The 12264-nt window shown below is 42.7% G+C and overlaps 1 protein-coding gene across 2 annotated transcripts in view; it reads right to left on the reverse strand.

Annotated features, from left to right (window-relative positions):
- Positions 1-680: 680 nt before the first annotated feature.
- The window catches only part of LOC124878020 (cilia- and flagella-associated protein 157-like), a 17002-nt gene continuing 5418 nt past the window's right edge, over positions 681-12264 (reverse strand). The window contains exons 2-9 of one of the 2 annotated variants that reach the window (XM_047381748.1): positions 9269-9540; positions 7999-8152; positions 5908-6175; positions 5708-5829; positions 2792-2942; positions 1883-2034; positions 1383-1538; positions 681-1174 (exon numbers count right to left, since the gene is read on the reverse strand). In XM_047381748.1, coding sequence (XP_047237704.1) covers positions 1009-1174; positions 1383-1538; positions 1883-2034; positions 2792-2942; positions 5708-5829; positions 5908-6175; positions 7999-8152; positions 9269-9540 — 1441 coding nt within the window. In that variant the 3' untranslated portion in view covers positions 681-1008. Of the gene's footprint in view, positions 1175-1382; positions 1539-1882; positions 2035-2269; positions 2440-2791; positions 2943-5707; positions 5830-5907; positions 6176-7998; positions 8153-9268; positions 9541-12264 lie in introns of those variants that run through there. The other variant, XR_007040649.1, reaches the window with a different exon arrangement.

A 12264-nucleotide genomic window follows, 5' to 3' on the forward strand; every position in this document is an offset into this window, starting at 1 on the left:
ACTTTTAAATTCAATATAACGGTGTCTGAGTGTATTATTTCAATAGGTGTCAATTCTTTCAGCTTACGGTGAATAAACGAACACGCCGAAGACCTCTCGGAGGAGGTGCTTCAACAACTACAACCGCAACAAAGGAGGTGTGGACAACCTGGATAAGGTGATTTGAACATATAGCTGCAGAAGAATGACTGCCCGCTGGCCCCTGGTCATCTTCCACAACATCATTGATGTTTCTTCCTACAATGCCTTTATGATTTGGAGAAAGATCAACCCAACCTGGATGTCTCATAAGCAGAACAAGAAGAGGTTGTTCCTGGAGCAGCTAGGAAAGGCACTTGTAACTCCACTCATTAAAAGAAGGAAGCATGTCCCCCGCACAGAACCCTCAGCAGCAGTTGTGAAAGCTATTCAGAGTGCAGGAGCTCCTGAGCAACCTGAGGATCCATCTACCACAGCCACTTCCCCAGCTAGGACAAGTAAGAGGAAGAGGTGTCAATTCTGCCCTCAAAAGAAAGACTGTAAAACACATACTGTGTGCTGCAGGTGTAAGAAATATATCTGCAAGGGCTGTGCACTTGTATACTGCCCTACATGTGCTAATTAGTTGAATTATTTCTATTTTTGTATTGTACATTGTCTTAAATTGTTCACTGGAGAAACAAAAAATGAAACGGAGTCATTGGGATGAATAAAAATGTATTCAAAACTCCTTTTTGCACATTGTTTTTCTTTTCTTAAGCTATAGAAATTCAAGTGAAGAGGGAAAACTCAAGTATTCACACATTTTGAGCTCAATGACAATATGCAAGATGAAATTTGGTGTTTAAAATTTAATTAAGTTGTTTATATTGGGGGGGTTTAGTGAAGACGGGTCATTTTGACCCGGAGGTCACAGGGTGTATACAGAAAATGAGGACAACAGGAGGGTTAAATAGAAATGTTTCATGTTTGAAGGCCATGATGGTGGGAAACCACTTGTCTCACTGCAAACGATGGAGCATTCTCCATTTAAATATATTTTTCTCCTATGATAAATTCTTTCCTTGTGTTTTTAGGATTTATTTGAAGGACGTTTAGCCCATTTGATTTGCTGAATGACTGTTTGGAGGTCTGAAATCCCACAGATGAATGAGAAAAGGTCACACAGCTGGAGCTCTTCTGAATCATGGGCTTCCTGAGTCAAGGAGGAGAAAAATTGGACATGTCGTCAGCATCGTTTTAAAGAGACTTTCCACAATAACATATCAACAATCTATTAATGTTTGATCGCCGTTGCAATAAATTCCTCAAACATTAAAAAAAGGACCTGCCAGTAAAAATAAATCAGTCTTCCAGCAGACAGCAGCTGCTGACCTGACTTGTTTCCCTTTATTTTCACAAACCTGTGCAGAGGTATGAGGCTGCTGCACGATGTAGCTCCTGTCCTGCAGAGGGAGGCTCTGGGTTTCGCCGTGGGTCGGGAAACGAGACAGGAATCATGGGCTCTGTGACAGGATGGCTGGAACTGCAAACCCAAAGCTGGATCCAGGCTTTCGGCTCTGTTCAGACACAGACGGAGGTCACCATGTCTGTCACTTTCCCACGAAGCAAACTTTCAGGTTTTCATCCACCAAACAATCCTTGATTATGTTGAAAATGAGGATCGATCCAGTCTGCACATATCTAGAGTCTAAAGTTGGTTTTGGATGGAGAACATCTTGCTCTGCTCAGGAAACAAGCCTCCAAAACAAATAATGTAAATTAGTTAATGTGGAGATCAGATCCTGGTGTTTGGTCTCCTCACAGCCCAACTCTACCTCAGAAGTATGTTCCAGAACAAAAAGGTCCACTCTTTCTCTGTTTGGTGCTCAGGAGTTTCATACAGTGTCATGAATGCTCTTACCGTGTTGGTGCCAAGTCGGATTCCTGCAGCTCGCTCACTCCCTCTGCTGAGGAACGGCTGAGTTTTTGTCGGTCCAGGAGCTCCTGCAGGTTCTGCAGCAGCTGCCTCCACTGGGGGACAGAGTCCACATCCTGCTGCTCTGTTGGAGCCTCCTGATGGAAACAAACCCGTCATCAGAGCTGAAGCTTCTCATGCTGTAAAGCAACCTGCAGTTCTGTTACTTTTCTGATTGTTTGTTACAGGGAAGCCCAAAATTATTCATACTTGATCTCAAGGGGTATCATTTAAAAACCATAATTCATCCTTTATTTATTAAAAACAGCAAATCAGAAAGAATTTGTATCATTATTAATCAGTGGAAAAATATTTGCATTGCAGTGATCAAACCTCTCTTATAACTGCTGACGTGTTTTTGGTAGATTTTCTGCTGGTATTTCGACAGTTTATCTTTAGTGATGAGTTACAAGTGTTTGAAATTGGAAGGCCTCTATGCCATCACCCTAATCTTTAGCTTCCTCCAAAGGTTCAGGTCGGGACTCTGGCTGGGCCGCTACTTCCTGTCAGAAGAAACATGTTGGTAAAATTAAAAGACAACCTTGGACCTGAATCTGTAGTTTTTATGGCTACGGGACACGGCTGGGCGTCTCCAGTACCCGGGATGGTTTCTTCCACGGCTTGGATGTCTCCCTGCTCTGATCTAAGTGCTTGGTTTTTCTCCTCAGCCTATAGGTAAGTTCTGCAGCAGTTCTCCAGATGATGGTCATTTAAATCAAGTCTGTTCAAGCAGAGAAGCTTCTGAAACCAGCAGGACGGTGGTCCCTGAGGACTGGACCAGTAACTCTGGTTGGATAGGTAAATATTCCTGAGTGTCTGAGAGAGAAATCAGTAAAGTCAGCGTCTATTTTTTACCTTCAGGGCTTGTCTGAGAGTGGTTGCTGTGTCCTGCATGATACTCTGCATCCTGTTCCTCCTCCTCTTCTCCTCCTTCAGCTTCACCTCCAGCTGATTCCTTTCTAACCGGTTCCTGCTCCACTCTGCAGACAGAGAGGCCCGGTCCAGTCTGGAAACATACAGTGAGAGAAGCTCTTCGATTTACTGCCTCTTTTATGTCACAGAGCGATGAGTCGTCCAACAGCAGAACTTCAGGACGTTAAACTTCTAACTTATGTAGAGTTACAGGTACCTTTAGGATCGGTTTACAGTCTAATCATCAAAATGAACCAAACAGATTAAACTCTAAAGTTCATGTATCCAAAGAGTCCAAAAAACTGGACCTAAGTTCTTGTAGCTCTTCATCATCTAAGGGCTTTCTCAGTTCAAAGCTTTGGAGGTAGATGTTCCAAGCTTTTTAGCTGTTTGGGATTCTGCACACCAAAATTCACACGCAGGTTAGACTCCCCTAACAACAGGGCGTTGTTAGGGCCGTTGTTGGTCTGGATCACTGAGACATGTTCTGGTCACATGCAAGAAGATGTGAACTGGTTTGAAACGGACTGAGCATCAGGCTGAAAGCTGAACTGTATGTTTTTGAGACATAAATGGCTTCCTTCATCTCTCTCTCAAACCATCCGTCTTCTCTGTCCAAAATATGGTCCTCAATGAGTGTCCCTTGTCTTTGCAGTGTAGGTGCACAGCTAAAGGAGCTGGCTCTCTGCGCCTGCACTGAACTGGATCCACCACACCGCTCAGTTTGTGTTCGGGTATTTTACCCTCAGGATGAAACAACCTGTCTGAGAGTTCGGTTAGGTCTGAACTCAATCATTCGTTCATTTATGAAGCCCTCTAAACAGCCAATTAAGGCAGCAAAAGTGCTTTACGATCAAATGAAACCATAGCATAGAACCTTAAGAGCAGGCAAAAAAGACAAAAAAATCAGGAATAGAATGAATGCTGCTGTGCTACTTGCTATTAAAAGCCAGCCTGAATAAATGAGTTTTAAGATTGAATTTAAAAAGGCTTCAGAAGTGGAGCGTCTTGGTCTGGGTGCTGCCACTGAGAAAGCCCGATTCCCCCAGCATTTTGACCTGGTCCCTGGAATATCAAATAAAATCTGATTCAAAGACCTAAAACACCCGCCAGGCGCACAAAAGCTTAGGAATTCAGAGAAATGAGGTGGGCTTTAAAAACCTAACAGACGGTTAACTTGTGTTCTAAAGCAGACAGGAAGCCAACGTAAGGACGACATGTTGAGTTTCTCTGATGTTTCAGCAACGCAGGGGATGACCATGTCTTCGCTTCGTTTGTCTTTTCCTTCTTCTGTTTAGTGGTTTTCATAATCTATGTTTGATGTTCTGGTGCCGAAACCAATAATCAGTATCATCTCTGTTGTAAAATATGTTGTTGACTTCAGATCAAATAAATACAGAGGTTGGACAATGAAACTGAAACACCTGTCATTTTAGTGTGGGAGGTTTCATGGCTAAATTGGACCAGCCTGGTAGCCAGTCTTCATTGATTGCACATTGCACCAGTAAGAGCAGAGTGTGAAGGTTCAATTAGCAGGGTAAGAGCACAGTTTTGCTCAAAATATTGAAATGCACACAACATTATGGGTGACATACCAGAGTTCAAAAGAGGACAAATTGTTGGTGCACGTCTTGCTGGCGCATCTGTGACCAGGACAGCAAGTCTTTGTGATGTATCAAGAGCCACGGTATCCAGGGTAATGTCAGCATACCACCAAGAAGGACGAACCACATCCAACAGGATTAAATGTGCACCTCAACTCTCCTGTTTCCACCAGAACTGTCCGTCAGGAGCTCCACAGGATCAATATACACGGCCGGGCTGCTACAGCCAAACCTTTGGTCACTCATGCCAATGCCAAACGTCGGTTCAATGGTTCAAGGAGCGCAAATCTTGGGCTGTGGACAATGTGAAACATGTATTGTTCTCTGATGAGTCCACCTTTACTGTTTTCCCCACATCCGGGAGAGTTACAGTGTGGAGAAGCCCCAAAGAAGCGTACCACCCAGACTGTTGCATGCCCAGAGTGAAGCATGGGGGTGGATCAGTGATGGTTTGGGCTGCCATATCATGGCATTCCCTTGGACCAATACTTGTGCTAGATGGGCGCGTCACTGCCAAGGACTACCGAACCATTCTTGAGGACCATGTTCATCCAATGGTTCAAACATTGTATCCTGAAGGCGGTGCCGTGTATCAGGATGACAATGCACCAATACACACAGCAAGACTGGTGAAAGATTGGTTTGATGAACATGAAAGTGAAGTTGAACATCTCCCATGGCCTGCACAGTCACCAGATCTAAATATTATTGAGCCACTTTGGGATGTTTTGGAGGAGCGAGTCAGGAAACGTTTTCCTCCACCAGTATCACGTAGTGACCTGGCCACTATCCTGCAAGAAGAATGGTTTAAAATCCCTCTGACCACTGTGCAGGACTTGTATATGTCATTCCCAAGATGAATTGATGCTGTATTGGCCACAAAAGGAGGCCCTACACCATACTAATAAATTATTGTGGTCTAAAACTAGGTGTTTCACTTTCATTGTCCAACCCCTGTAGGTTTTTCTGCTTCACTTCACCTGCTTTGACTTTTATCTGGAGTCTGAAGCTTAAATTTAGCATTAAATTATTTTTAATTTCTCTGGTAAAAACTGTTTATTAATCAGGAAACATCCGAACCTTTTTTTAGTACTTCTGTAAAGAAAACCTAAACTAGAGAAAAAGGTTTTAGAGAAAAAAACTGCCCGTTCCATTTTAAAATAATGTTTCCTCTGTTATTGAACTGTTTCATAACCAAACTTTACTTTCAGATGAATGTGAACCTTGAAGAGACCCAGATGGAGTAAATTCTGACCTGAGTGCCTCCATCTCAGCCAGGACTCGTGTGTGCTCAGTCTGAAGCTGCTCCAGATGCTGCAGTTTTTCTGTAATGTCCTCCTGAAGCTCCTGAAGCTCTCCTGTGAGCTGCTGCACCTTCTGATGGAAACAAGACCACTCCGCTGAGGATCTTGTGTGAAACCAGAAGACGTGATGTTGCAGAAACCTCTTTCTTACCTTCTTCCGCACGCAGCTGATCCGTGACGTCCCGCTGACCATTTGCTCCAGGATGTCCGTGTCGATGCTGAGCTGTCTCTTGTGCTCCCTCAGCGCCTTGTTCTCCTCCAACAAGGACTTGGCCACCTCTGACAGCTGGCTGAAACGAGTCTTCAGCTCAGTGTTCTCCTGAAGCACAGACCTGGTCGTCTCAGGAAGCCTCTGGTCCACCAGGTGCTGAACCTTTTCCGACATGGCCGCTACTTCGCTTTCCATCTCCTTCTCTAACCTTTTGCCAGAAAATAAAGAGGCAGAAAACGGAAAAGATGCCGACATTTTCAGGATAATAAATCCACTCCCGCAGCTCACAGATACAGTGACATAGCTTCAATTCTCAACATAGTTTATTGGCAGTTTATGTGCTTGAGTTCAAGTTATTAAAGATGTCTGGATTATCTCAGTTAATCCAATAAAATCTTTATGGCGACTCATAAATTTGATCCTCTTATTTTATATAGATTTATAGTCAAACACAAAGTAGCTCACAACTCTGAAGTGGAAGGAAAAAGAGAAATAGTTTTCAAATATTTTTACAAGTAAGATTCAAAAAGTCGGCCGTGTATATTTATTTACTCCCCGAGTCAATACTTCAAGGATCCACTTTTACCATTAGAGCTATGACTCTGCTTTTGTCTTCCTACTTTATGCGCTATTCTTTGCAAAAGGGCTGAAAACTCATTCAGATCAGATGCAGAGTGCCTTTAAACTCAGTTTTCAAGTCAAGTTATAATTGCATTTAGGTCTGTACTTTGACTGGACCATTCAGAATCCAAAACATCATTATTGGCCAGGAATTCGTCAACAGACAGAAATAAAAAAAAATAATAAACCTATCCATTTTGTGGGAAATAAAAAAAATGATTTTTTCATGTAAATATGTATAAATACAGTGTCTTAAAACAGAAGAAGACAATGTTGAATTAGTATAAATCTGAGTCTTGAGTTTTTCAAACAGCGCTCTGTGGCGCCGACCCGAAGGTAAAAGTGTCCAGGATGTGTGGGGTCTGCTGAGACGTTAGCTGCCCCTTTCCTGACCCTAGACCTGTACAAGTCCTGGATGGAGGAAAGGTCAGCCCTGATGATCTTCTCTGTAGTTCTTATTGTCCGTTGCAGTCTGGACCTGTCTTGTTGCTGGTCCAGATCCCAAGGACCACACAGGAATGTGGTCCTTGGGATCTGAACCATGTTGATTTTAGATATGATTGGATGCATGTCTCCAGTCATTGCCTCTAAAGGCATCTCTGCATCATGATGCTGCCACCACCATGTTTTACTGTGGGAATGTTGTGTTCAGGGTCATTGACATCACACATAGTGTTTTGTAGGCCACAAAGTTATATTCTGGTCTCATATGACCAGAGGACCGTCTTCCCCATGTTTGCTATGTTCCCTGCACGGCTTGTGGTGAACTCTAACTGAAACATCTTACGGCCTTCTTCTACTCTTACCCTGGACTGGATTCTGTAGTTTTTTTTTTCAGATCCATGTGCCTCGTGATGCTGTTGGTTTTTTACTGTTCTCCAGCAAACCTCAAAGGCCTTCACAGAACAGCTGGATTTATCCTGAAATTAAACTACACAACTGCAGACTCCATCTACTATTTAGGCGACCTCTGTAGGCAAATGGTTGCACTGGATTTGGTTTAGGGGGCTCAGAGTTGGTACAAAAGCACGACACACGTTTCAGATTTCTGTTTGTGAAAATTATTTTCCTTCCACTATAAAACTATTCGCTACTTTGTTCAGACCAACAGAAAGTAGTAAATACTTGGGAAATGGAAGTAAAATGACATAATTTTCAGCACATTGAAGTTAGTGGTTGTAAAGTGACCAACTGTGTGGGGGTGTGAATACTTTTGTCAATCACTGTAGTTGAGACTGATCAGGGGAGCCTACATGCCTGATGACGTCTATTCTGACAGTCACATACGTAGCGGTAAAAACGAAGGGGCAGAACAACGGCTCTAAACTACAGAACCTTCTTATCTTTTAGATTTATTTTCTCATAGTTTTAGAAAAAGTAAATAATTTAATAATAATATTATATCTTAACCTCCTCTTTTCCAGCAGCGCCTTCATCTCCAGGTTGTGGATCTCCTCTTTGCGTTCTTTCTTCTGACGTTCCAGCTGCTTCTCCAGACTCTCCATGTTGGTCATCAAATCATCCTTGTGCCTCTGAAACTCTTCCAAATCAGCAAGTTTCTCCACTGTCAGGAGGGCAAGAGAGAAAGTTTGTTTGTATGTGTTTAATGCTAAATTAAAGAACCAGAGTTGTGTTTCTATTTTGGGGTCTTAGAACGATGGAAATTCAACTTCTACTAAGCTCCTGCCTGAAGCTGTTAAACTACTGAACTACTGTCATTAAGTACAACTCATTTTATTCATCTATTTTGTGTTTATCTCACTTAAATCAGTGGTGTCCACAGTCTGGCCCTGGGGCCATTTGCGGCCCTTGGAATGATTTTGTGTGGTAGATATGTGGCTGTCCAGCACCTGCCTTTGATGCAGATGGTCACAATTTGTGTTTATTAGGGGGAGATTTTAACAGAGATGTTAAAATCTTCTTTAAATGGAATATGAAGAAAGAAAGACTCCCTCATCCTTCCTGGTTGATGAGAATAATAGAAAATCTGTGACACCCTTTTAATGTTTCGGATCTACAATAATTGACTGATCCTTCTCCTAAAACAATTTGACTTTGTTTTTCATTTTATTAAAATTATGCATGTTTAATTCACTGAAAAAAACCCCAGCTGTGGCCCGGAAGTACTTTCAACTTGGCAAATTTGGCCCGCTTGCCCACAGTTTGGACACCACTAACTTAAATCCAAGTTTTTTTGTTGTTTTAGTTTGACACTAAAATTACAATCAATTGATTTGAGATTAAAACTAAATAAACATGCATTTTATTGAAAGGAAAATTCCATGTTTATGTAAAATGAAAAAAGTTTTCAGCTTACTGCGAAAAAGATTATTGAACAAAAAACAAAGTTTTGTTCCATTTGTCTCATTCTGTGGTGCAGTTTCTATGCAGATATTGAAACAAACCACATAGGAAAACTCCTGGTGAAGAAGAATAAAATGCTTTATAGTATAAAGGTGTGTAGAAAAAACTGGAAATACCTCAATACAGCCTGCAGTAGCACACTCTACAGTAAACACTTGACACCAGCCCTGACCTCCATGGCCAGCACTTGCTACGTTTTCTTAGATAACTCAGAACAGGACAGAACATGACCTTGAATTATCTTGGGAAAGGATTATTCTTCCTGCAAACAGTACAGTGGAATTCCTTTTTATTCCCAGACAGTGAAATGTCTCACCGAGCTCTGCGTTTTTTTCAGTCAGCTTATCAACTCGGGCCTGAAGCTCCTGCCTCAGTCGGCTGTGTTCAAGCTGCAGGGAATGTTTTTCCTGGATGGCGGCCAGACGTTCACCCTCCAGCTGCTCCAGCAGCTCGTCCAGCTCCTTGTCCTTCTCTGAAAGGGAGTGTTTCAGGTATTCTGTGATGTCCTTCTTCTCTGTGTCCAGTGTGCTGTACTGACATATTAAGATCTGGTTCTGCTTCTCAAGTTTATCACATTTTATCTGAAACCTGTGGGAAGGAGGCATAGAAAAAAAAAAAAAAAAAAAAGGTCATTTCTGAACATTAAGTTTTGGGCGCTATTTCCTGTTTTGTCACATATTCTGTTTGTTCTGTTATCTGCCAATTTTACTGTGTTTTGCTCCTTGTTCTCCTGAATATCTGTGTTTTAGTTGATTTCCACCTCAGTTTGCCAAGCACGGGCCTTTTGAAGAGAAACAGGCCCACAGCATCATAGTTTCTCCATCATACCTAACCGACTGATTCAGGAGCTTTTTTCACATATTCATGTTTTATTTAATTTTATCAAAAAAAAAAATCAAAACATCTAATTTCAGTCATTTTTCTTAAATGATCAAAAAAATTACGTTAAGAAAAAATAGTTTTAACAAAATTATTTATGTTGATCTTGATACCCCTACAGTAGAGATATATTAGGGTTTCATCCATTTAAATGATCGTTCACAAACTGACTAATAATTATTGTACTAGTGATTGTTATTTCCTTTTTTCCCAACTAAATAAATGTACTTAACTCAAAGGTTGGATTTGTCTTGGTTTTCCAGCAGTACAAGAAGAGTTTCCAGCCAGGCTTTTTATACAGCTTAACTAGGTGGGCCAAAACGTGTGAGGGTGCTATATTAACTTCCATGTTTACCCTATTTATTGAGCCAGCCCTTTTTGTTTATGAAAATACATTTATATATTATCATTTTAAATGATTGCTTGCATACTGATTTAGAATCAGAGGTGGCAGGTAATGGAAGAAAAACATACTGGATTATATAAACAGATTACAAACAAAAACTATTGAATGCCTGTTTGAGGTCACACAGATACGACCAAAACCAGGCTCTGATCCAGGACCAGAACTCTGATGAAACTGGGATCTGATTCTGTAACAGATCTCCGTTAAAAGCAGGAATCTGATCCAGGAACTCTGATGGATGAATGGATGGATGGATGGATGGATGGATGGATGGCAGGCTGGATGGATGGCTGGATGGATGTGTGCATTGATGGATGGATAGATGGATGGATGGATGGATGGATGGATGGATGGCTGGATGGATGGCTGGCTGGATGGATGGATGGATGGCTGGATGGATGTGTGCATTGATGGATGGATAGATGGATGGATGGATGGATGGATGGATGGATGGATGGCTGGCTGGATGGATGGATGTTTGGATGGATGGATGGATGGCTGGATGGATGGATGGATGGATGGATGTGTGCATTGATGGGTGGATGAATGGATGGATGGATGGATGTGTGCATTGATGGGTGGATGAATGGATGGATGGATGGATGGATGTGTGCATTGATGGATGGATAGATGGATGGATGGATGGATGGATGGATGGATGGATGGCTGGCTGGATGGATGGATGTTTGGATGGATGGATGGATGGCTGGATGGATGGATGGATGGATGTGTGCATTGATGGGTGGATGAATGGATGGGTGGATGGATGGATGGATGGATGGATGTGTGCATTGATGGATGGATAGATGGATGGATGGATGGATGGAAGTGTGCATTGATGGGTGGATGTATGGATGGATGGATGGATGTGTGCATTGATGGGTGGATGAATGGATGGATGGATGGATGGATGTGTGCATTGATGGATGGATAGATGGATGGATGGATGGATGGATGGATGGCTGGATGGATGGATGGATGTTTGGATGGATGGATGGATGGCTGGATGGATGGATGGATGGATGTGTGCATTGATGGGTGGATGAATGGATGGGTGGATGGATGTGTGCATTGATGGATGGATAGATGGATGGATGGATGGATGGAAGTGTGCATTGATGGATGGATAGATGGATGGATGGATGGATGGATGGATGTGTTCATTGATGGATGGATGGCTGGATGGATAGATGGATGTGTGCATTGATGGATGGATGGATGGATGGATGGATGGATGGATGTGTGCATTGATGGATGGATAGATGGATGGATGGATGGATGGATGTGTGCATTGATGGATGGATAGATGGATGGATGGATGTGTGCATTGATGGATGGATAGATGGATGGATGGATGGATGGATGGATGGCTGGATGGATGGATGTTTGGATGGATGGATGGATGGCTGGATGGATGGATGGATGGATGGCTGGATGGATGTGTGCATTGATGGATGGATAGATGGATGGATGGATGGATGGATGGATGGCTGGATGGATGGATGTTTGGATGGATGGATGGATGGCTGGATGGATGGATGGATGGATGTGTGCATTGATGGATGGATGGATGGATGGATGTGTGCATTGATGGATGGATAGATGGATGGCTGGCTGGATGGATGGATGGATGGATGGCTGGATGGATGTGTGCATTGATGGATGGATAGATGGATGGATGGATGGATGGATGGATGGCTGGATGGATGGATGTTTGGATGGATGGATGGATGGCTGGATGGATGGATGGATGGATGTGTGCATTGATGGATGGATAGATGGATGGATGGATGTGTGCATTGATGGATGGATAGATGGATGGATGGATGGATGGATGTGTGCATTGATGGGTGGATGAATGGATGGGTGGATGTATGGATGGATGGATGGATGGATGGATGGATGTGTGCATTGATGGATGGATAGATGGATGGATGGATGGATGGATGGATGGCTGGATGGATGGATGTTTGGATGGATGGATGGATGGCTGGATGGATGGATGGATGGATGTGTGCATTGATGGG

Source organism: Girardinichthys multiradiatus, chromosome 12 (genome assembly GCF_021462225.1).
Source record: "Girardinichthys multiradiatus isolate DD_20200921_A chromosome 12, DD_fGirMul_XY1, whole genome shotgun sequence".
Classification (NCBI taxonomy): Eukaryota; Metazoa; Chordata; class Actinopteri; order Cyprinodontiformes; family Goodeidae; genus Girardinichthys; species Girardinichthys multiradiatus.